The sequence below is a fragment of the Nyctereutes procyonoides genome, unplaced genomic scaffold, assembly GCF_905146905.1.
Source record: "Nyctereutes procyonoides isolate TBG_1078 unplaced genomic scaffold, NYPRO_anot_genome, whole genome shotgun sequence".
In the NCBI taxonomy this organism is placed as follows: Eukaryota; Metazoa; Chordata; class Mammalia; order Carnivora; family Canidae; genus Nyctereutes; species Nyctereutes procyonoides.
This window is the reverse complement of record NW_026575052.1, coordinates 63,970,542-63,994,807: the sequence shown is the minus strand read 5'-3', so window position 1 is coordinate 63,994,807 and position 24,266 is coordinate 63,970,542. Positions and strand designations below refer to the sequence as shown.

At 40.8% G+C, this 24,266-nt stretch overlaps 3 protein-coding genes across 3 annotated transcripts in view; 1 reads left to right on the top strand and 2 right to left on the bottom strand.

Annotated features, from left to right (window-relative positions):
- Window positions 1-21,379, bottom strand: part of HSPA14 (heat shock protein family A (Hsp70) member 14) — a 38,117-nt gene extending 16,738 nt beyond the window's left edge. Inside the window, exons 1-10 of the mRNA XM_055332576.1 lie at window positions 20,862-21,379; window positions 19,315-19,395; window positions 19,160-19,242; window positions 10,926-10,974; window positions 10,696-10,801; window positions 9,813-9,903; window positions 8,624-8,728; window positions 7,153-7,314; window positions 5,319-5,474; window positions 2,525-2,627 (exon numbers count right to left, since the gene is read on the bottom strand). Coding sequence (XP_055188551.1) covers window positions 2,525-2,627; window positions 5,319-5,474; window positions 7,153-7,314; window positions 8,624-8,728; window positions 9,813-9,903; window positions 10,696-10,801; window positions 10,926-10,974; window positions 19,160-19,242; window positions 19,315-19,395; window positions 20,862-20,918 — 993 coding nt within the window. The 5' untranslated portion in view covers window positions 20,919-21,379. The remainder of the gene's footprint in view (window positions 1-2,524; window positions 2,628-5,318; window positions 5,475-7,152; window positions 7,315-8,623; window positions 8,729-9,812; window positions 9,904-10,695; window positions 10,802-10,925; window positions 10,975-19,159; window positions 19,243-19,314; window positions 19,396-20,861) is intronic.
- Window positions 12,497-19,238, bottom strand: MSANTD7 (Myb/SANT DNA binding domain containing 7). Its single transcript, XM_055332577.1, has 3 exons — window positions 19,160-19,238; window positions 16,372-17,099; window positions 12,497-15,856 (listed from the first exon to the last, which is right to left on the bottom strand). The coding sequence occupies exons 2-3, from the start codon at window positions 16,931-16,933 to the stop codon at window positions 15,333-15,335; spliced, it is 1,086 nt and encodes a 361-aa protein (XP_055188552.1). The 5' UTR covers window positions 16,934-17,099; window positions 19,160-19,238; the 3' UTR covers window positions 12,497-15,332.
- A 23-nt stretch (window positions 21,380-21,402) lies between the features above and the next one.
- The window catches only part of CDNF (cerebral dopamine neurotrophic factor), a 67,884-nt gene continuing 65,020 nt past the window's right edge, over window positions 21,403-24,266 (top strand). Inside the window, exon 1 of the mRNA XM_055332579.1 lies at window positions 21,403-21,522. Coding sequence (XP_055188554.1) covers window positions 21,408-21,522 — 115 coding nt within the window. The 5' untranslated portion in view covers window positions 21,403-21,407. The remainder of the gene's footprint in view (window positions 21,523-24,266) is intronic.

The window sequence follows — 24,266 nt, the reverse complement described above, 5'->3', positions numbered from 1 at the left end:
CAACAACAAAAAATCCAATCTGCACTATACAATGTATACCACAATAGTTAAAATATAAAAACTTTCAAACTATAGACAAAGGAAAACAATATTAAATGTTTGTCATACATCTGAACAGAGGTGGAATTTATAAACCTGGAAGCACCTGAAAAAATCAGACCAACAGATTTAAATAAATAAATGAGGGTGCCTGGATGGTTCAATGGTTAAGTGTCTGGCTCAGGCCATGATCCTGGGGTCCTGGGATCGAGTTCCACAGGGGGCCCACTTCTCCCCCTGCCTATGTCTCTGCCTCTCTCTCTCTCTCTCTCTCTCATGAATAAATATGTAAAGTATTTTATTTTTATTATTTTTTTTATGATAGTCACAGAGAGAGAGAGAGAGAGGCAGAGACACAGGCAGAGGGAGAAGCAGGCTCCACGCACCGGGAGCCCGACGTGGGATTCGATCCTGGATCTCCAGGATCGTGCCCTGGGCCAAAGGCAGGCGCCAAACCGCTGCGCCACCCAGGGATCCCTGTAAAGTATTTTAAAAAATAAAAATAAAAATAAATGAAACTTTTAATGTCAAATATCCACTTTCCTTCAGTGGGCCAAAATTAAGCAGTAAAGTACATGGTTCAAAAGAAGACTGCAGTAAATTATAGTTAATATTTTGATATGTAAAGCATTTGTGCAAATACATTTTTTAAAACACTAAGATTTAAATCATTAAGTAGGTAAAAAATATGAAGTACACAGAAGGAAATATAAAATTAAACATTTAAGAGTCCTCCAAATGTCAATAAAATAAGAAGACCTATCTTTTTTCAACAATTCAATGGAAAATTTATCTTTAAATAATAAGACTCAGGGATGCCTGGGTGGCTCAGCAGTTGAGCATCTGCTTTTGGCTCAGGGCATGATCCCGGAGTCCTGGGATCAAGTCCCACATTGGGCTCCCTGCATGAAGCCTGCTTCTCCCTCTGCCTGTGTCTCTGTCTCTCTCTCTGGTCTCTCAGGAATAAATAAATAAAATCTTTAAAAAAAAAAAAAAGACTCAGAGTCAGCAAGGTAAAATGCACATCTTTAGGTATTGCTGACATGAGTATTAATTAGTGCAACTCTTAGAAATTAATTGAAGGTAAAAATAGTCTTATGCTATTTATGCTCAACTCAGTAATTTTACAATGGGAATCCACCCCAATTATGGTAAAAGTTGATGTTCAAAGATGGGCATCACTGCTTAGAAGACAGGGAGACCTAATCTAATGTCCACAATAGAACACAATAGAATGGAATAATCTATGATATCTTTCCTTTCCTAGAATGGTACGAATCTATTTAAAATTGTGTTTATGCATGAGAGACTCTTAACTATAGGAAATGAACTGAGGGTTGCTGGAAGGGAGGTGGGTGATGGGGTAACTGGGTGATGGGCATTAAGGAGCATGTGATGTGATGAGCACTGTTATACGCAACTAATGAATTACTGAACTCTACATCCGAAACTAATGATGTACACTATGTGTTGGCTAATTGAATTTAAATTAAAAATGTGTTTATGAACTTATACAGTAATATGGGGAAAGGAACTGGTCATAACATATTAAAAAAATAAAATCAAAATTGTACATAAAGATTGGATTAGTTAGAAATGTTCCAAAATACAACAGTGGTAGTTGCCTTTTGGTACTTCTAAAATTTTCTTTTATGAATACTTACTATTTCAATACTGAAAATGAAAAAAAACTTATATACACTTTAAAGGAGCAGAAATAATCTTGGGGTGAAAAAAGAAAACATTAACAATTTGAATATCTTTGAAAGTACCAAAATACTTTCAAGCAAGCAGAGAGAAGCGGTACAGTTGTACTGGTTAAGAACAGACACAGGGGATGCCTGGGTGGCCCAGTGGTTGAGCATCTGCCTTTGGCTCAGGCCATGATCCTGGAGTCCCGGGATCGAGTTCCGCATCAGGCTTCCTGCATGGAACCCACTTCTCCCTCTGCCTATGTCTCTGCTGCTCTCTCTGTGTGTAACTTATGAATAAATAAATAAAATCTTTAAAAAAACCCAAAAAACCAAAAAACACAGACTCAGAAACTACAGGGAGTTAAATCCTGGCTCTACCGCTAACCACAGGATTGCCAGGAAATTATTCATTTTTCTGTACCTTGGGGTGTTCACTCATAAAATGGGGATAAATAAAAGCACCTGCCTTGTAAAGCTGGTAAGTATTCAAGGAGTTAATCCATGTAAAATACTTAGAGTGTTTTGCACATAGTAAACATGCAAATATCCATCAGCTTTTGCTTACATATTAAAAGATATACTGGAAAGGAATTATTCTTTTTTTGCTAGGAAATTCATAAATATATATCATTGGAGCCAGTAATAAAAAATTCAATTTTCCTTATTCATTAACACAAGCTCAGAAAATATTTAAATTAATAAAAATATTATTTCAGTACCAAGGAGCTATTCCCTAAATTTTAAGTCTGATACTACTCCAAAAATAAATAAGAAAAATGTAAAAGTATTACCTTATTGATATCATCGGCTGTAAATCCACTTTGTTCTAAGAGTCCTCTGATTGCTTCTATACATTTATTAAAAAGTGGAGAACAGAGAAGTTCAAATCTTGCTCTGCACACACACACAACACACATAGGAAAAGACACAGAGAAAAGGCTTAATACAATTAAACATGACAATTTTTCTTGTGATGAGTAATGCCAAAACCAAATGTGATGATTCTCTTAAAAATAGGTTTATGAGGAGATCCTTGGGTGGCTCAGCACTGTAGTGCCTGCCTTCAGCCCAGGGACTGATCCTGGAGTCCCAGGATCGAGGCCCGCATCGGGCTCTCCGCGTGGAGCCTGGTTCTCCTTCTGCCTGTGTCTCTGCCTCTCTCTCTCATGCATAACTAAATAAAACCTTAAAAAAAAAAAAAAGGTTTATGACCAGGACAGGATATTTAACATCCAACAGTGTAATACCATGGTATGTGTGTTGGGGGGGAGACATCTAAATTATTCACCTACAAAGGTATGAAAACATTCAATGTCAAATTGACAAGATTCTTACCTATGGCTACTTTCAAAAAACCTACAAGTAAATGTTCAGTGTATGGCATTCCTAAGAAAGCCACAGATGCAAACCATATCATCAATTGGAAGCTTTTGCTATTTTTATGTTAAAAGTTTAAAAAACTATTTCTCATTATTTTTTCTTTGTAACCTGAGACTATGCTTATGCTGTACATAAGTTGAAATTTTTGTGATAAAGGCAAAATTTCCTTGATGAAAAATTACAAATTCTATTTCATTCCTAGTAACTAAGCCATAATTAGCAAGTATATACTGAGTACTTGGACAAAGTCAGTACTAAGTTAGGAATTCTAGAAATAGAAAAAATATACAACACTTTGCCCATAAAGAGATTTCAGTTTAATTTAACACCTTTCAATCTTCTGGGTTGTAGTTTGAAATCTCTCTTAAAAGAATTAGTGCAGGGCAGCCCCAGTGGCACAGCAGTTTGGTGCCGTCTGAAGCCTGGGGTGTAATCCTGGAGATCTGGGATCGAGTCCCATGTTGAGTTCCCTGTGTGGAGCCTGCTTCTCCTTCTGCCTGCGTCTCTGCCTCTCTCTCTCTGTCTCCATAAACAAATAAAATCTTTAAAAAAGAAAAAAAAAGAACTAGTGCAGCGCTAATAGAATTTTCTGTGAGCCATTAGCCACATGAAACTATTGAGTGCTTGAACTGTGGCTGGTTCTAGTGAGGAATTAAATTTTTTATGTTACTTATTTCTAATTAATTATAATTTAAATAGCCACAGGTTGCTAGTGGCTATTGTATTGGGCACACAGATCTAGATTTGCAGGAAAGCCTACGGAAGTGAGGAAGCTAAAGTACAAGGGCCAGATGAAGAGTGAATTTAACTAAATACATTCAGGAGAATCCTAAAAATAATACTGTAATTCTGGAAATTTTTACTGCTTCCAAGTCACCTGTTAGGTTGCTGAGAGGTTTAAACAGTGAACCACTAGTGGCTATTATTACTGTCAATAATAAGCAAAGGAAAATGGGAGGGCAATGTCCTCCCTTTGGATTCTCTGGGTAAAGGTGCCAATTACTCATAACCAATGTTTTGGATTATGTAAAAGATAGGTAATTTTAAACAATTTTATGCCATTAAACTTGCATTTACTAAATAAACCATATCAAAATTTAAAATGTTGACAATGGATGACAGCCAAGAATTCAAACCAAGACAGGTATGAATCTTTGGTAAGATGTGATAGAAAGTATGAACTCTGGAGTGAAATTTGCTGGGTCTGAACCCCTGGTCCACTGCTAATTTACAACATTTATTGTCTAACCTTGGGCAAGAATGAAACTTCTCTATTTCAGCTTCCTCATGTATAAAATAAGGAAAATACTACTACTCACCTCACTAGGTTGTTATGGGGATTTGATGAATTAATGTAATGACTACTTAGATTACAGCCTGCCACACAAATGTTAACTAGTTAGTTAGGATAAGTATAACTGAAACATGCCCCACATCAAACTTAATCAACAGCAAGCCTCTCTCTCCAAGATCTAGGATGCATTTTTTCACACATTGCTCTTTGGAGCTGTCAGTAACAGGGCAGGCAATCACAACTGAGGTCAGTACTCTGGAAGCTGTTCCATAGTCTGACAAGAATAGGACCTCAGAGGTAAAGACAGTGATTGAGCAGTTCCGTTAATAATTCTGTTGGAGATCTTTTCACCCCCATATGTCAGTGTGCAGTTAGGCCGATGTATGCTTGGTTGCGCTGGGAGAAGCTGTGGATAAATGATGAACACTTGCATGGAGGGGAGGGTGGAAAGACGATAATGTTGGCCTCTCCCTCTTGATTATCCTCCCCAGCCTCCCCTGCTGCGCTGCCACCTGACTTATGGGAACAAACTAACTCTGTAAAAGAGAGTTTCATGGGGAATTTTCATTCCAAGGAAGGAATTTTTATGTGTTGCAGTTCAGCTGTCCCCTCCCACTTTGTTGTAAACATAGCATAAACAAAGGTCTTAGAGGTTTAGAAGTGAACTATTTTTGTGAAGTTTTTTTTTGTGTGTGTGATTCTCTTACTTTGTTACTATACCAGTTTTTATGTTTTATTAACATGTCACAGACATCTCTGATGATTTAGTGCTGCAATTTAGGGCAAGCTCTCCTTTTATTGACGGCTAATAAGTCTCAAAAGAACAAACAAAAAGCCCTAAGTGAGAAAATTACACCTAAAAATATAAATGTATTTGGAATTTTTCAAATTTTTTTGAACTTCAGTTTTACCTGGACACATTGCAGTCAAAATCTTGACCTTCATATAATGAATCAAGGAAACAATTGGCACTTCCCAAGGTTGACAAAGAATGCTTTGCAATGTCAGCACTGTTCATCAACTTCATCATGGCTCGGGCGTTCCCTCTCACGTCATGTTTGAAGGCTCTAAATCAAAAATATCTTTGGAGTTTAAAAATTACTAGGCCATGTAGAATTTATAAAACTCAAATTTGGATAATGCCTATAAGAATAATAACAAGCTCATAAATTCATATTAATATTAGATTTTAGTAACTGGCTTCAAACCCTCCAAAAAATTTTTTTTAAAAGATTTATTTATTTATTCATGAGAAAGAGAGAGGCAGAGACACAGGCAGAGGGAGATGCATGCTCCACGCAGGGAGCCTGACGTGGGACTCGATCCAGGGTCTCCAGGATCAGGCCCTGGGCTGAAGGTGGCGCTAAACCGCTGAGCCACCAGGACTGCCCTCCCTCCAAAATTTCTGAAGAAATTCTTTGCAATTAAAAGAAGGGTCTCCTGGGGCGCCTGGTGGCTCAGTCCATTAAGCATTGGACTCCTGATTTTAGCTCAGGTCATGATCTCAGGGTGATGGGATTGAGCTCTGTCAGGCCCTTGGCTCAGTCGGGAGTCTGCTGGAGATTGCCCTTCCTCTTCCTCTGCCCCTCCCTCCTGCTCATGTGTGCGAGCTCTCTCTCAAATAAATAAATCTTTAAAAAAGGAAAGGAAAGGTCTCCTCAAGAAAAGTGAGTAACAAGTATTCTTGATACTCAGAATTGCTAAATTCTGTGTGACCATAATAACAGACTGTCCTTTGAAGAAAGCAAAGGACATCTTTGACATCTTTTTTGCAGATGTGACAAAAAGAGGGTGAAGGAGATCTGTTTAACCAAGTCAAGTCTCCTATCTCCCCCTTACAACTATAGCACAATCACTGTTTAATAGTAAAAAATCATTGTCCAGCACTAAAAAAAAAATAAAAGAGTTCTTCCAAGAAATTTGACATGTATCAAATATATAAAATTCTCATTCTTCTATCTCCAAGATAAGTTAATTGTTAAAATTGCTTGGCTCTGTTTCTAAACATGTCTAATAACTGGAACTGGGAGTCAAATTAACAATGCCCTACCTTGAGCTGGAGCACCTGCATAACAAAAAGCAGCACAGGTCTTCAAAACAAGTGAGAACTTACCTCTTTTTCAAGACTTTTTTACCCAGTCGGTTTAGTCAAGCTGATGAAAATACTGTTTGAGCTCCAATTTTTTTTTTTAAGAGTGGCAATGTCCAAAACATAACTTTTATCTATTTGACTTGTGATTTTGAATGGAATAATTGCACCTAGTAACAAAACCGAAATACTCCTTGTGACAGCAGATTAGTAATTAAATAAACATGCCAAAGGCACTAATTCACTTATGTGACTATAATATAATGTAATTTTCATCACATCTAAACTTTCAAAAGCCATTTAGAAGGTAGAAAGCCCTTAGAGCCTGTACCTTCCTTTATCTAGACATAACAGCTGCAGCACCTGAGGAATTACGAATTTGAACTTGAGACTCAAGTTCATGCAGTTCAACATCTGGTGGGCCCTCACAGTATGTGAAAAATCTGAGCACACTGCACTGTGCAACCAAATCTCTTCTTCCCTGAAAGTGCCTAGAAAGGACATTATAACTCCAGACATGAAAACATCCAGGGCACTGGAACTAAAAACAAAAAACACATCCTCCTTTGAAGCAGGGCAATTTAAAATAAGAAAAACAAACAAAAAAATCCAAAACTCTGAAAAGAAACTTCAAAGTATATCATCAAAATACTCACCTCTGAAACTCTGAAGCTAGATACTGTGCTAAGGTTTCTGTGAAATGTGTACCTCCGATGTTATCATCAGTGTTTGTTGAAAGAACACGGTATATTCCACTGTTCACTTCCATGACACTGACAGATAAGGACGTTCCTCCAAGTTTAAATACCAAAATATTGCTTAAAATAAAGATAACATGAATAAGTTAAGAGAGAAGCACAATATTTTAAAAGTAGGTTGGACATTAGAAATAACTTACTTAAACTCCTAATGACAATAAGGAAACTGAAAATCTGACACAAGTCAAATTAGCTGTCCATGGTCATCACCTAGTGCTGAATAAGCCTAGAACCACACCTTCTGATTCAAAGTCAAAATTTGTTTTTACTTAGTTGTACCAGTAAAACTGGATTCTTCTGAGTAACGGAATTCAAAACACAAACTTTTCTAATTCTAGTATAATTGACATCGGAATTCAAAACACAAACTTTTCTAATTCTAGTATAATTGACATACAGTGCAAGACACTAACCTTTCCAAGTAGAGATTTGTGATTATAGTGAATTGTAAGAAAACTAAGTATAGAAATTCTTTGTGCTAATATTATCCAAGTAACCACTACAATAACAGGCTCTATAAAAATCAAACATATGCAAAACTAGAAGCTAATTTCTGATATTCTACATTTATCTAGTTTACCTAAAACTGATTTCCTACTGATTCATACATATTAGTTTCTTTGACTGTGAAATATGAATGAAGTGAAACAATTAGGGAAAATTAATACATCTGAATTAATCTTCCTAAAGGTGCCTGTGTCAGCTCTTGTAAGACAGGTTTTCACAACTAAATTAGGAGTAGGTCTTATTATTTCATTATGAAAAAACATCTTAAATCCTATGTTGCATTTTCCCATCTCCTGCCAAGAGAAAAATGTATATAAAAGTACTCACTATTTCTAAACATGTTTAATAACTGAAATCAGGGATCCCTGGGTGGCGCAGTGGCTTAGCGCCTGCCTTTGGCCCAGGGCGCGATCCTGGAGACCCGGGATCGAATCCCACGTCAGGCTCCCGGTGCATGGAGCCTGCTTCTCCCTCTGCCTATGTCTCTGCCTCTTTCTCTCTCTCTCTCTATCATAAATAAATAAAAATTAAAAAAAAAACAAAACAAAACTGAAATCAGTAGAATTAACAGTGCCCCTAGCTTGAGCTAGAATCTGGCTGGGCTTGTAAATTTCAAATCTTCCGTCAATAAAGAAAGATAACATAAGTAATAAGAGAAGAGCAGGAAAGCTGAATGTTCCCTCTTGTTATGTACTTTTTCTGCTCTCCTAGGACATCTTTCTCACCTATCTGAAGAACTCCAGGTGAGAGTTTCAGCTTTTCATTCATAAAGGCTTTATATAACAATTCATATTGATATAAGTGCTGTAATCTAAAATGTTTTCTGCACTGAAAAACTTAAAGCTGCAAATATGGTTTTTACCTTTTTCCAGTGGGGTAGTCTTGTCCAATTCCATAAGCCAGAAGAGCTGCAGATGGTTCGTGGATTAACCGCAAAACATTAAACCCAGCAGCTCTGGCTGCTTCCCTGTGGACGATTTGCTTTCAATGAATTTAATATCACAACATGCTCAAGTATTTTCTTGACAAAGAAAATAATGTGTGCATATACTGAGTACAGAAAAGGAAAGCTCGCAAGACTGCCTGTGTTTATAAACTTTAGAAAGAGATTAAAACAAATTTATAATACGTTTTGGAACTTTCCAGTTTCTATTAACTTAGGGTCAGAGTTCTTAGCATTCTACAAGTAAATAAGCAATTATCTGTCCCAGAAGCAACTCGATGCTTGCTAAATAAAGTCCCATATGAAACTCTATCCTTAAGGCAAAAATATGCATGCTTGCCACTTATATTTGCATAATGACACATAAAAACTAAACCCAATTTTTGGCTTAGATGTGAAGATCTAAGGTGAAAAAGTCATTGCAAATATTTTCTAAATTGTATTATTTTTTATATAATTCCTACATAAACCTTGATTGCATGGAACGAAGGCAAAGCAATTTATAAACATCAACCTAACTTGGTATTAAAAACATTTCCTGGGCAGCCCGGGTGGCTCAGCGGTTTAGCACCGCCTTCAGCCAGGGGCCTGATCCTGAAAACCCGGGATCAAGTCCCATGTCGGAGCCTCTGTGTCTCTCATGAATAAATAAATAAAAATCTTTAAAAAATAATAAAAACATTTCCTTTTTTAAAAAAAGATTTTATTTATTTATTCGAGAGAGAGAGAGAGAGAGAGAGGCAGAGACATAGGCAGAGAGAGAAGAAGGCTCCATGCAGGGAGCCCAACGTGGGACTCGATCCTAGGTCTTCAGGATCAGACCCTGGGCTGAAGGCAGCACTAAACCTCTGAGCCCCAGGGATCCCCCAACATTCCAATCAAAATAGCTAACGATCACATCTAATTGTATGTTCTCTTGGTACTTCATAAAAGACAGGAAATATTAATGATCATTACTATACTTTTTATCATACTAATTACATATTACATACATCTGTTTACAAATACAATTTTAAGGCCTAAGGTATTTTCAAATACAATTTTACCTTTTACTACATTGTAATATTATGAAAGCTATATTTCCTTTAAGCAAATAAGATAAACTTACCCAAGAGCATTTTTTTGCTTTTCTCCAAAATCAAATGGAACGGTTATAACTACATCATTTGCATCTGAGCCCAATACAGAATGTGCTGTTTCTGAATATGAAAAAGCATACAAATAAATTCCAATGACAAAAAAAGCCATGATACTTTGCAGCTTTTTTTTTTTAATTTTTTAAGTGGCTTATTAATTTGTGCCAATGATCTTCTCATTGTAAAGACTTTCCTATTCACCTGATTCCCCACCCACCCCACTCATTTGCTTCTCTGGATCTCTTAAAATGTGCAGAACTTTTCGTGGTTTTGGGTTTGTGGTCATGGGAACCAGGTACTTTCCAAAAAGCCTGGTTCTTAGGCTTCAAAAATTTCAACCACCTCCCAAATTAGACTAGTTCTATTAAGAATGAGCTTCTAAAGCGTCAGTGTGAAGACAAGTAGCATGTTAGTTCAACACATTAAAAGGCTACCCACAAATTCCTAACATAATTCCAGAACTGAAGTGAGCCTGATAAATGATCTACTCCAGAATTTCCCAAGTTGCTCCACAGCACACCACTCAGCTTGGTGCCTTCATAGGAAGTGGTAATAAGCCAGACTGACTTAAACTGCCTAAGTGTTCAAAGAGCACTTCACCAAGCTTATTCAGCCACTTCAGCTTAAGAAGGTGTGAAAATGCTAACCTGGCCCAACCCATTAATGTTACTTCTAAGGAAACCAAAGACAGGGAAGGTAGTCAATTAACCAAGGTCACAGGGCCAGGTAGTGGCACAGTCAGGTCTAGCACTAGGTCACCTGCATCTGCTCAATCACCCCACTTCTCTCCACATCAAGAAACACCCCTAACTTTTTCTTAATGTCAACTTTTAAAAGATCTCTTTGGCTCAATACCTTTCATCTTACTAAAGATCAGTCTGGCAACATCTTCTGGATTAACAAACTTTGTTTCTTCACCAGTATCTACTTCGTATCTTAGCTTTCCATTTTTTTCAATGACCTATAAAGGAAATTGTGTGTTAAATAAGGAATAATTTTAATAAAAACACAAAGTTTCAAAATAATATAATAAGTTATAACCTTGGTAATTACTTTGTGTAAAAGAATAATAGAACCGTACTCACTAAACATTTACTCTCCGTGATGTATTTCTGAGCCTGGGGATCATCAGAGCTGTCCATAAAGATAAAGATAGACAAATATTAAAATAAGTATTGTTGATCTGTAATATTTAAAGATTATGTATTTCAATACTACTAAACAAATATCAAAATACAAAATTATTAAGTTGCTTAATATTAAAAAATCATGATATAGACAATAGATTAAATGGATACAATATTTACAATGGTTATTATAGTAATTCTATTAGAGTATCAACCTTCACATTTGAAAGTAAATAGCTCTTATTTGTTCTGATCTTATTATGAACAGATGCTATACAACTGAGGGTAATTTTCCATATCAATGACTTTATGTCATATACTCTTTCATCTATGATCTTGAAGACCCAATCACTGAGATGAAAAAGATAAAATCTATAATGTCGTATACAAAGTGGGCATTAAATGTGTATAGCAATGAAAAAATTACAATAGGTGTTATGTTGCTCAAAATACCAATTTATGCAGACTACAAAATGTTCTCACTTGATCTTCACAACTCTTAAGTGGGGTTAACTTGGCAGGTATTATTTTAGAGATAATAGGTTCATAGAGAGTCAACGACCTATAAGCTAATAAGGGGCTGAATCAGGATCCAATCTTCTCAGGCAGGCTCATGTTTACACTTTACCAGCTGCTCCCAGTAAGAAGGTAAATGACTGAAGTACTTCTGCCCCTTTGAGCAGTGACAGGAGTCTTTGATCCTTGGCTTAACTTCATCTAGAAATTAATTTAAGCCCTTTCACTTAACCCTTCTTCCAACGGGGCTATAGCTGTTCTATTCAGAGACTAGTTTTAAGAGGAGTTGGAAAGTAATAGTGACTACCTGCTGCAGAGTTATTGAACATCCGAGGACTCTAACCCATGTAAGAGGAAGACAAAGGGGTTTAAAAAGGACTAATACAGCTCAGAAATCTCTCAGAACGCTTGCAGATTCTTCATACTTCCTTCTCTATTACCCAAAAACTGATAGAGAGGGAAATAGGTAAGGAGCTTGCCCAAAGTCACATGGTTAATTCATGGCAGAACGGATTGGAATCCAGATCTTTAATACAAAGTTTAGTATTCTTGTCACCAAGCCTACACTTTCTCCCTTTTTAAAAATCCAGTATTTAGACTATATCCTGGACAAATTATTTTCAGAGTAAGAAAAAAAAGTATGTCCATACTAATTTTTTTGCACCAATATGATTCCAGAGTGACACTTACCAGTTTTCGTCAGAACAGAATTTTAGTCAACCAGGACAATTTACCTTGTTCTCTGCAAACTATCTGTAAGCTATCTAAGACAATTTCCAAGGAAAGCCTTTATTATGGAATTTAAAGAACTTTTAGAAATGGGAAATTACTTCTCCACTGCCCTGTAAAGAGGGCCCTACACTTGTGAGGACAGGAAGCACACAAAGCTCTAAGGGCCATATACACGCAAGACCCTGGAGATTTGCTAGTAAAGAAAGAGAAAGCAGAGAGTGGAGGTGACGACAAATGGTCATGGATATCACCAGAAAGTAGCGGAATGACCCACAAGCACATACAAGTAAAACTTTATTTGTCCATACCAGGATTTAATCACTTAACAGAAACACAAAGGATGGTGGGAAGTTGGCATACACAGCACCTCATTTACATCATCATCTTCAGGAGGCAGAGTGTTAATCCCACCACTGTAACACCTCTACAAGCAATGCCACTTTCTGTTCCTCATCCTTCCTTAAATGTCTCTTGCACCGTCAGCAGGCTGTCGGACCTGGCACACATCCGCACTAACTTGCCACAGGGTCTTCTTCCCCGTTACTGTCATAAAACAGTGCCTTCCACATCTGAAAGCATTTTTATTTTTACATTCATCTGTTCATTTGGCCCTCACAACACTCCTGTGAGGTAGGTAGGAGTTATTCGTTTCTCCCTCTGTAGGTGAGGAACCTGAGTCACAGAATGGTAAAATGACCTGCCAAAGGACGGGCAGGTAGGAATGGCTGGGCCTAGAGCTTAGGCAGGATTTTAGGACATGTTCTCATTCATATGACCCCCTCCTAATCTTTTGCCTCTTTTTCTGTTTATCTCATGAAGAACTTTCCCTTTAATTTTATTCTCACGTTAAGGTTATTTCACCCAAAAGATATTCACAATCCTACCCCCAAGTTTAACTCCACTTTTGTTCTTTAGCACTTCTCTTATCGCAAATTAATCCTTGCATATTTACTTTGCTACCATTAAGAGATTAATATAGTACAGGCCTACTCTCCTTCAAGTATTTCCCTGTTTTTCCAGAAAGTCTACATATCTACGTTAGTGTTATCCAGTCGTAACTGACACACATCCCTCCACATAAAGGCCTAAAACAACTGAGAAAATGCACGCACGCATGCACGCACACACACACACACACACACATCCATTTCACTGTCTTAATATATGGTTCTTTAAAACAAGCAACGTATGTATGGTGTGGTGCTTATTTAAGCTGAGTATATTGATAAATATTAATACCACAGGATGCTTCCTTAAAATACAATTATTACCAGGATTTCAAACATACAACATGTGGCTTTGAACTGAAGACACTGCAATTAAAATTTCACTTTGTCCTTTATAACACTTATAGAATTTTTTTTAGAACTGGAAGGTACTAGAAAAGCCATCTAGTACAAACCTCTCATTTTAAAGAAACTGAGGCACAAGAAGGGCACATCATCTGCCCCATGTAACAAATTGTGACAGGGTTATTAGAACCCAGTTCTGAGTCCAGTGTGTTCTATCACACCAGCTGCCTTCTACATTCATCATCTGTTCATCAGAGCGGCTTGCTTGCTTGCCATCCATTCATGGTTCCAGGTGCATTCCCACTGTTATTCTATTTCTCTGTCTGTATTTCCCGCTTTTAGGTAAGCACCCAAGCCTACAAAATATAAACAAAACCTCTTCAAACATGCCTGCATTTGTCTTTGTTTTAGCCTGTAGACCGGAGGAAAAGCCTTTTAAATTCCAAGGCTCCTATCTGTATTTCCTGAAAGTACTAAGTAAATTACTTAAAAGCTTTAGTTAGTTAATTTAATAATGGCCAGTAATGGCATTCCTTCTAAAGTAAGTTGGAAGTATAGCTCAACACCTTCCTATCTCTTAAAGGAAGTGTGTGTGTTCTGGGCAGGGAGAGAGGTGTGTTTGTTGAGGGCTTTGTGCTTAAAAGGAGTTATCTATTGCAGGCAGTCTTTATCTGCATCATCCTCAATTGTTGCCAAAGCTGTCCTCTTCCACCATATGCCATTAACAAGGTGAACTTTTGTCTACATCATATGAAAAAAAAATGACTTTGGAAAGTACCCTAGAAGGAAAGTTTCCTAGGGTTCACTTTCTGTAACATACTAGACAGAGAAAAGGCTAGGGAAAAAGAATGAAATTAGCTAGAAGAAATTAGAAAACAGATTCTAAATTGTTTCCACATGTTGTTCAAATGACAACCTAAAGATATGTAATTATGCACACAGAGGGACCCAAATGATATGGAATGCAAAGAATTTACTTACATTTAATATTTTATAGAACAGCCAATACCTCATTATATTGAAGATTATCAATATGAATCATAACACACAACTGTGGCTCCCTGTCCGTTCTGAATTATACCCTTATAGTGATAAGTCATTAAGAACTAGTAAAATGGGAGGGCATGATGGTTTGATCATTGAGTGCTTACCAGTAGGTATGTCACAGACACAGCAGTGAAAATATGAGATAAAGGTACAAATACATGTATCTATATTAGTCTAATGGGTTATAGAGAAATTTTAAAAAATGAAGATCTTACAAGAAGCAGTCAAGTTAAACTAGTAAAGATTCAAGCAATGAGGTCATGGTATACACCATAATTCTGTATCTTGTCAACTAATGTGCCTCACCCGGGCCTTATCTCGGCCAAGGTCATATGTATCAATAACTTACATGTATATAGTGTGTAGTGCTTTTAAACTTTTAAACCCTTTCACATCTATTAGCCATTTGATCCTCACAACAACCCTGTGAGGTAGGCAGGTCAGGAGTTATTACCTAGCCCCCATTTTACAGATGAGGAAACTGGTGTAGAGGTAAACTAAACTGCCTCACGTCAGTAGCAAAGCCACAGCTGACCAGCTCTCTGGCCTTGGCTCCATCTGTTTTCTATGAGACCACTCCTCATATATCAGAGAGGTCTTTCGATTAGAGAAGCTTGGGAAAAGCAACTAGCACAGATCTTCCTGCTACTCTGCATATTAAATGGTTCATCCACTCTTTTTTTCCAAAGGACCTGTGGAAGGAGCCAGGGGACCAAAAGGCAGGTGTTGGAACTGGGCTTCTCCCAGTTTAGGATATAGACTCTTCTGTAACGAGTTCCTAACTTTTGGTATTTGAAATTAATCTTTGAAGCAATTTTTCAAGCCCTAGCTGAAAAGCACCGGTGGCCTCTTCCACTGCTGTTGCCAAGCGTCTGACTGCGATCACAGCATCCCTGCGGAGCTCGTTGGCAGTGTCTTGCTGAGCACTGGCCTCCTCACCAATAGCAATCAGCCTGTCCAATTTTTCTTCCTCACGCTTTGAAAGTTCTCGTGCCAACCTCCTGTTTTCTGCCAACTCAGCCGCAATAGTCCTGGCCACTGACCGCCTTCTTCGCCTTGCCCACCTTGGAGGGGGCTCACTGGTCAAGGGCCTATCCCCACCAGAAACAAAAGGAACTCTGGAGGAAGAGGCCGGAGGCCGCTGTGTGGAGGCCACCCCAGGAGTGTTTCGGCTGGTACTGGCGCAGGGACTGGGCTCACCGGACACACCCAGTCTGGTCATGGGGCTGCTCTGACAGGGAGCAACTGCACCTCTGAAAAGGTGGTGGGAACTGCTGTAGCTGGGGGTCCCTTGAGAGCACCCTGAAAAACAAAGCAACAATGTTGCAAAGAGGACATTCCTGCTAAGGGAATGCTTGGAGCCAGCAGCGGAGCTGAGAGACAATTATAAAACTCTGGTAGTTTCTGAAAATGCCTCTTTCCACAAGGGTCTGGGAAGATTTCAATTCCTTGATCTGGACACTTTGGCCTACCGTCGTCTTACCTCCAAAACCTCCCTCTGCCTTCCCTGACCCCCTTTCCAGGTAGCCAGACAACCCAATCTCTGGTCACAAATTTCTAAGTACCCACTATAAATAATGCCAAATCTTTTGGTTCTAAAGAATACTTCTTCCATGTTGAAAAAGCTCCAATATCTTATATACCTAGAATCATTGCTTTTGAAAACCTGGAGCCCTTTATCTTACCAGAAGGCTTAAAAAACAGAGGGCATGGGGCAGAAATAGAGACAATGCTGAAGAGAACACTATCCAAACATATACTGCTGTTTAGAACCAAGTGACTCTGGCACCCCAATCCTTCACATGCTTGGGAGTTACCTGCACCCGAGGATTCATCCCAGGAGTCCTCAAGGTCACTGGTTTCTCGCATCTGGTCACTGATTCTCAGTTGACAATCCTCATCTGATTCCTTAACTGTTTTCAAGATAGGCTGATGGTCTGCTGCCTGAGTCCTTTTTGCTCTGAGAATGCTGGCTCCCTCTTCCCCTGGGGTGTCAGAGGCCACTAAGTTCTGATCACAGTGCTTGGCCCAAGCAGTATCCTCCATTAAGTTGTCTGGGTCAGTCACTATCTGATTTCGGAGAAGCTGATCCAACGTATCATAAAACGGACAGTGTGGTGGCTCACCCATACTTGTGGCATGGGCAACATACGCCTTTAAATATAATGCCTTCAGAACTTTAAACTTGGAGCGGCACTGACGTTCGGTGCGGCGGAAGCCTTCCTGCTGCATTCGCTTAGACACAGCCTGATAGACATCTGCATTGTGATGCACAGTCTGGAGGCGCTGGATATACTCTGCCTCGCCTAGTATGGAGAGAAGAGTTCGTGTCTCCTGTCTGGACCACCGGATGCCCGCACTGCTATTGGAACTGGCCATAGTGGACTGGGAAGGAAGGCTAGCTGCAGGAAGGTCCTGGGCAGCAAGGTCAAGTCTGAAGGTGTGGGGAAGCTCTGTGTGCTCTCAATGTACTTCCAGGAGCCAGCCGATTCTTCCCTCTCAGGGCTAATTGTTGAGAAGCCAGGTCCAAGGACCGCATTTCTGGCTGGAAGGCCACAGGGGAATGAGAGTTACAGGGAGGGTGTAAGGATAACTGTGGCAGCAAGTTAAATGGTGCTACCTGTAAGTAGGGTGCAAACAGGCTGGATGCCAAGACTAAGAGAGCCCAACTGTGAGTTCGCCTGGGATAGGTACTGGACCAAACGCTGAGACGGGCCTTACTGGCTTGGTAAAAGGGGACCGGCTCCTCCACAAAAGAGAGGGTGCTTCTAAGGCCGAGACTGGATACAACTGTATATCCGTAAAAATCACATTGTCTTTTAAGTAGACTGAGGGAGGAATATCTGGACTGTGAGGCAGCTCACTTTAGAGAAGTGCTAGCAGGACCATGGTTGAACAGCAGGTCTGAAGGGCGCTCATACTTTGCCAGCCTTGGCCTAAGCAGCATGCTTTGGCTACATATTACCATCTGACTGTCACCATTGCACTTTGTTAAAAGATAACTTTTAGAGTCAGAAAAGCAAACTTAAATTGTTCCTGATAATACAAAGATTTTACGTAATATGGCAGAAGACAATTGTATCATTACTCCTATCATCTGCCCTAAAGTAGTAACATAAAACAGGGCTACCAGGAGATAGATCTATGGAAATATGCTGCATTTTGATTGTACCAACATCAGTATCCTCGTTGTGATACTATAGTTTTGCAAGATGTTACCAACCAGAGAAAGTGGTAAATCTAGTAATATATTGGATCTTTTTGTATTATTTCTTATAACGGTATGCAAATCTACAATGATTTCAAAATAAAAAGTTTAATTGCAAAAAATCCTCTATTTCTGGCTGCTTATAGTGAGTACAGCTTCAAAGCCCATTTAGAGCTCCCTGCTTTTTCAGGGTTTTATAACTTGCAAATTTATGACACCAGCTAATTAATTTTCAATATGCTCAATACTCAGTTTTATCAACACATAAATGGATAGAGGATATTTATCATCAGAAAAATTTAAATTCTCTCCACAGTATTATTGTTTTTGACTTAGTACATAAATACCCTAAGGAAAAAAATAAATATCAAGTTCAGTTTAACTAAATACAGATAAAGGATAATAAAAAATATCTATATGTATAAAAGAAATAAATATTACATTTAACCCATAACCCCCAAATCTAAGATCAATACAGGACATTTATACTTAAATTCTCAACTGAACAAAGAAGAAAGGAAAAAACCCGGGGCTAAGGGTTAGAAGTCCTGACCTGCAGTCCTTTCTAGCTCACTCCCCACCCCCCACCCCGCAAGTGAGCAATAGCATAACTCCTGTGCCTTGATTTTCTCCTCTACAAATGGGGAGGAATAAAACCTGCCCTACCAATCTTCTAGGGATTTGAAAGGATTAAATAATAGATGTGAAAGCACTTTGAAAATTTAAAAACACTGTACCAAGTATTACTACTCCAGTGAAAATGAAAACCTCTAATTATTATGGTAATCTATAATTTGAGGAGACAGAAGTCTGGAGAAGGAAGCCTCTTTAATCTTTTAATTAAAGTTACAACAGATGATTAACCTGATTCTTAAGATGTTAATTAAGCTGTTTCTCTAATGATTAAATTTGTAAGCCAACTGGAAAAGTTAGTTCCCAGAAAGTGTCACAAAAGGACCTGAGGAAGAGAATCAATAGCTTCTATACAAACTATGACCAATTGTTACATATTTTGCAAAATTCAACAGTGCAGAAAATCATCAAATTCCCACAAAAATATTTTAAGTTCCCCCAGTAATGTAAAAAGGTGAAAAGTCCAAATTACTATTTCTAAGTGAAACATATTATCAAACTATACAAATGTTGGCATTTATCAATAAAAAGAGACCTCTCGGCAAAAAACAAATTTCTGAACGAATCCCATCCTCAAAAAGATACAACACTAATTATTAAATGAAAGAGCTTACTGGGATAATCTCTGAAATGACTTAATCATAAAAAGCAACAACAACAACAACAAAAAACCACACTGGTGTTTCTAGTTTCATTTCACATTATGCTTAGAATGCATAAACAGTCTTAATTTCCATATGTAAAAGTATTATTTTATTCCATACCTTCTGCCAAGGATCTGCTTTACTTTCATTACTGTATTTGAAATATTTCTTATTCTACTTTGTTTTGCTGCCAATCCAACAACCTGAAAAAGAGTACCATATTACAATGATGTAATCTTACTTATTTTAAAGTACAAAAATAAGGGGAATAGTACCTCTTCATTTTCTGTGTAAGCAACAACAGCTGGAGTAACTCTGTCACCTGCATCATTTGCAACCACATCAGCCCGGCCATCCTGGAAAAAAAAAGCACAAGGATATTAGGTCTTTTGAAAAAAATACACACACACACACACACACACACACACACAGTCTCATCAGGCATATGTGGGCCAGTGTTATCTTGCCGCATCTGTAGAAAGAAAACTGATGTTATCAAAATTTTAAACTTGTGGATTTAATTTTTTTTAATTTATTTATTTATGATAGTCACAGAGAGAGAGAGAGAGGCAGAGAGAGAAGCAGGCTCCATGCACCGCGAGCCCGATATGGGATTCGATCCCGGGTCTCCAGGATCGCGCCCTGGGCCAAAGGCAGGCGCCAAACCGCTGCGCCACCCAGGGATCCCTAAACTTGTGGATTTAATTACCATTATTAATTTCCTGGATTTTATATAAGATCAACATTCCATAAAGAACTGCCTCAGTTTTTCAATCTGCTCTGCGCAGTCAATCATTGGGACAAACACAATAACCTTCTTGTATACAATAATAAGATGCCTTATTACATCACCCTTCCTAGTTTTCTTCCTTCCCTGACAAACATTATCTTTCTTCCTTTTCCTACGTATGATTAAGTAGCACTAAATCCCTTTGGTTTTTCCAAGTCACTTGACATTTGAATGCAAGACTAACATCAGGGGAGTTCATTATTATTGTTCCTTCCGCCTCCCCACTGATGAGAGGAAGCCTACAATTTTTCGTTAAGCTCTCTCGTTCAAGAAAGGTCAAGTCAGTAAAGCACGCCCCACCAACTGGCGGGATTAACCACCCCAGTTCCAGACCTCCACCACGCAGTCCTTTCTTGACATTCAAAAAACCTCCGGTCTGGGACGTTCAGGCCCACCTCCGGGCCTCCAGGGGCCCTGACGCGCCCGGGACCGCCCCCCCTCCCGGCGTCCACGAGGTCCTCGAGACCCCTCCCGGCCTCCCGCGGCCCTGACGTCCCCGGGACCGGCCCCCTCCCGCGTCCAGCGTCCACGAGGTCCTCGGGACCCCTGCGGCCTCCCGCGGCGCTGCCGTCCCCGGGCCCGTCCCTCTGGCGGCCTCCGCGGCCCTGACGTCCCCAGGCCTTCTTCTGTCCTGATGTCCCCGGGACGGCCCCCCTCTGCCGGCCTCCCGCGGCCCTGACGCCCCCGGGGCTGCCCGACTCGGAGCCCCAGTGCCCACGACGGCCCCGAGATCCCTCCGGGCCTGCAGAGGCCCTGGCGTCCCCGGGCCCGGCCCCCTCCCCCGCAGGCTCCCCGCGGCCCGGACGTGCGCGGACGTTCCCGGACCCCGGGCCCCGGCGCCGTCACGACCCTTTCCGCAGGGGCTGCGGGGGACCAGGCCGGGTCCGCCCGCCCTCCGCCTCCAAACTTCCCCGCGCGACCTTCCTAGGCCGGCGACACGCTGTTCGCAGCCCCGTAGACCGGAGGACTCGGCCCCGCGGCCGGAGAACGGGGTGGCCGGCAGCCCAGACCCCAGCTCCCCCAGTCCCTCACCTTATAGACGGCCACACAGGCTGAGGTGCAGCCAAGGTGAACCCCGATGGCCGCCATGAGGCGGCAGAGAAGGCGGCAGCAGTAGCGAGTGGTCCCCCTGTGGCACCAGCTTCGGGCCTCGGAGCAGCCCCATCAGGCACCGCGGAAACTTCACGTTCCCGCCCGCCCACTGCGTCCGCTCCATCCGCCGCGGCCTCCCGCGCCGCCACCAATCAGCGCGAAGGTTTCGCCTTTCCTCCCGGACTGTCGGCGAATAGCTTTACTGGGTCCTCCCACCCCCGCCCTGCCGGGACCGCAGCGCGTGTGCGGCGGTGCGCACGCGCCGGTCGGGGGGGCCTGGAAGGGATCTCTTCGCCCCGCCCCCTGCGGAAGCCAATGGAAACTCGGGATTGAATTGCGTCATTCGCCCTAGCAACTCTCGGCAGACTTTTTCTCCCCCCGGGACACTCGCCCTCCTCCAACGCGTCCCGGCACGGCTCCGGGCTGCATCGCAGCGTGGCTGCTGGTGGGCGCAGGTGGCGAGGCGTCCTGCGCGGCTGGCTCAGCATGTGGTGCACGGGCCCGGCCGCAGTGGTGGCCTTTTGTGCCGGGCTTTGGGTCTCTAACCCGGGGCTGGCGCTGGGCCACGAGGCCGGGGAGAGGCCAGGGCCCGACTGTGAAGGTGAGCGGTGTGAGCCCTGCTTGCGTGACAGTGGCACCGCGCTGCAGCGCAGCTGTTGTCGGCTTTGGCTTGCCCTGGCCCTGGCTATAAATAACATTAGATTCAGGAAATGCAGGTCCGCGTCCCTGGCTTCCCATCGCCTTCTTCCAGTCCTGGGCAAAAGTTCGAGCCGGGCCCAGTGACGCCTTGAGGCCGCGTTCTGATCTATTAAACTGCTGCGGTCAAAACTGGAGAGTTTGGATTTGGATTAGATGTTGTGCAGACGCTACTAGCTTCTGAAGACCCTGGCGCTCCATAAATGATGCTGTTGCTGGCGGGCGAATCCGGCCTCTCCCTGCCCAGGAGATGTCTTTCAAATTTAAATTTGTCTCCCCAAAGAAAAATAAAACAAGTTGTCTGTAATTGAGTTGAGGTGCCATAAACAGAATAAAACTAACGTTTGTTAGAACTTTACAGAATCAAGTTGCTTTACAAAGCAGTACGTTGATTCAAGAGGAATACCCAGCAAGGATTTCTTTCCAGTTCGCAGAACCTCAGCTGTGCATTTGCAATCAGAACACTTGGGTTTAGGTTCCACCAACTCTTCTGGCTTTGAGCCCCCAAACCTCTTGCTTGCAAAATCAGCGTGATTATACCTACCTCAGAGGATTGTTAACAAGGTCAAAGAAGATAGTTAGCTATGCTAGCCCCTTCCTCCTGGACTGCTGTAATAACCATATCTCATTCACCAAAACAATTTATATAAGTGTATATCCTCCTCACCCTTGTGTGATCTTGGGACTCTATCCCTACTTAACCAGAAACTGTAGGTTCACAGTATACATTGAATAACTGGATGAGTGAAGTTTGTATAATAACTTAATGAAGTGCTAAGAATTGGAGTCGTTTTCTACCAGCCCTACACTAATTAAACTTTCTCTCCAGAAATTTGAAATACCCACACGATGTCATTTTTAAACTTTCTTTAGATATATTTATTCAGCTAAGTTATAATTTTGTTTAAAGAATCTTACAACTGCATGCTATACATTTAAAGCAGAATTTGTGAGACATAAACAATTGATCTGATTACTCATTAGTAGCAATTTCTCCAGCTACTACCTAAAAACATTTCAGAAAAGCCAGAGCATCTTGATGTGAAGCTTATGACATCTTTCCTAGATTTATTACAGCATATTGTGATTATTGCATGTTTGACTAGACCTCATTGTCTACTGTTCTCCCTCCTCTTGCTCACTCTGCTTCTACCACCCTGGTGCCCTATCTTTGGACCTACCAAGGACTTCCTGCATTAGAGCCTTTGCACTTCTCCCCTCTGCTGGGAGAGTTCTACCCCAAGTAGTCCGCTTGTGGTTTTCGCTCCCATTCTTTTTTTTTTTTTAAGATTTTATTTATTTATTCATGAGAGACACAGAGAGAAAGAGAGGCAGAGACATAGGCAGAGGGAGAAGCGGGCTCCATGCAGGGAGCCCGACGTGGGACTTGATCCCGGGGCTCCAGGATCACACCATCGGCTGAAGGCAGGAGCTAAACCGCTGAGCCACCCGGGCTGCCCTTTGCTCCCATTCTTAAGGTTTCTGCTCAAGTACCACTTTATCCACTTTTTCCTTAACTACCCCTTTTAGGGTAATACTATTTATCTTGTCACTTTCTACCCCCATTATGTTGCTTTTTCTTCACAGCCAGGAGATTCTTCTATTTATTCCCTGGAATGTAATCCTTGAGGGTATGGACTTTCTTTTTCAACAACCTAGAACACCATCTGGTGCCTACTAATTGCTCAATGAATGTTAAAAACACAAATGACAGACTGTTGTATTTAATGTTCTGTTCCTATTAATAGCATTAGGAATGAATAGGACTTTGAGCTCCAAAAGACATGACTGATCCTCTAGCTGAAAACAGCTATAAGCACTGGATAAAATAAAAAAATGTAAAAAAAATATTTTTAAGGTTTATTTATTTTTGAGAGACAAGGAGAGAGACTGTGAGCGGGAGGGGGGCAGAGGGAGAGAGAGACCAGAAAACATTCCCCTGAGGAGCCCACCTCAGGGCTCTATCCCTTGACCCTCCCGAGATCAGAACCTGAACCACAATCAAGAGTCAGACGTTCAACCAACTTAGCTACCCAGGCACTCCTAAAAATAATTTTAAGAGTAAGTTAGTAAGGCATAACGTTACCAAGGCCAAAAATAAAGGTAAAAATGGAAACTCAAAGAGGTAAAAGCTGGTAGATGGCTTTTCCCTTGAGGGCATTTGTTATCCAGGTGATCTGAATTTAGGTTTTCCTGGCTTGGGAAAATCAAGAATAAAGATAAATCCCAGGACCTTCCCAAGTTAGGAGTATAATACTAGGTTTCCCCCAATTAATTTGAAACCCCAAAGAGCTACACCTCCATTATAAAATGTGACCTGGAAATAACCACAGCTCTACCCTCATCTTTAATTTTTTTATTTTATTTTATTTATTTATGATAGGCACACAGTGAGAGAGAGAGAGAGAGACAGAGACATAGGCAGAGGGAGAAGCAGGCTCCATGCACCGGGAGCCTGATGTGGGATTCGATCCCGGGTCTCCAGGATCACGCCCTGGGCCAAAGGCAGGCGCTAAACCGCTGCGCCACCCAGGGATCCCTCTACCCTCATCTTTAAAGAGTAAAATTAAGTGTGGTACTTGAACTTTGTACCAAAAGGGAAAACAAAAATGTTTCCAGATAACTCCTAATCACAAGATAACCCACATA

What these genes read in the sequence shown, in the direction of transcription:
- MSANTD7 (XM_055332577.1), bottom strand. Translation starts at nt 16,933, where the DNA reads ATGGCCAGTTCCAATAGCAGTGCGGGCATCCGGTGGTCCAGACAGGAG. An exon ending in GGATGAATCCTCGGGTGCAG is followed by an intron (nt 15,857 to 16,371) that starts GTAACTCCCAAG and finishes TTTGTTTTTCAG; the next exon opens with GGTGCTCTCAAGGGACCCCC.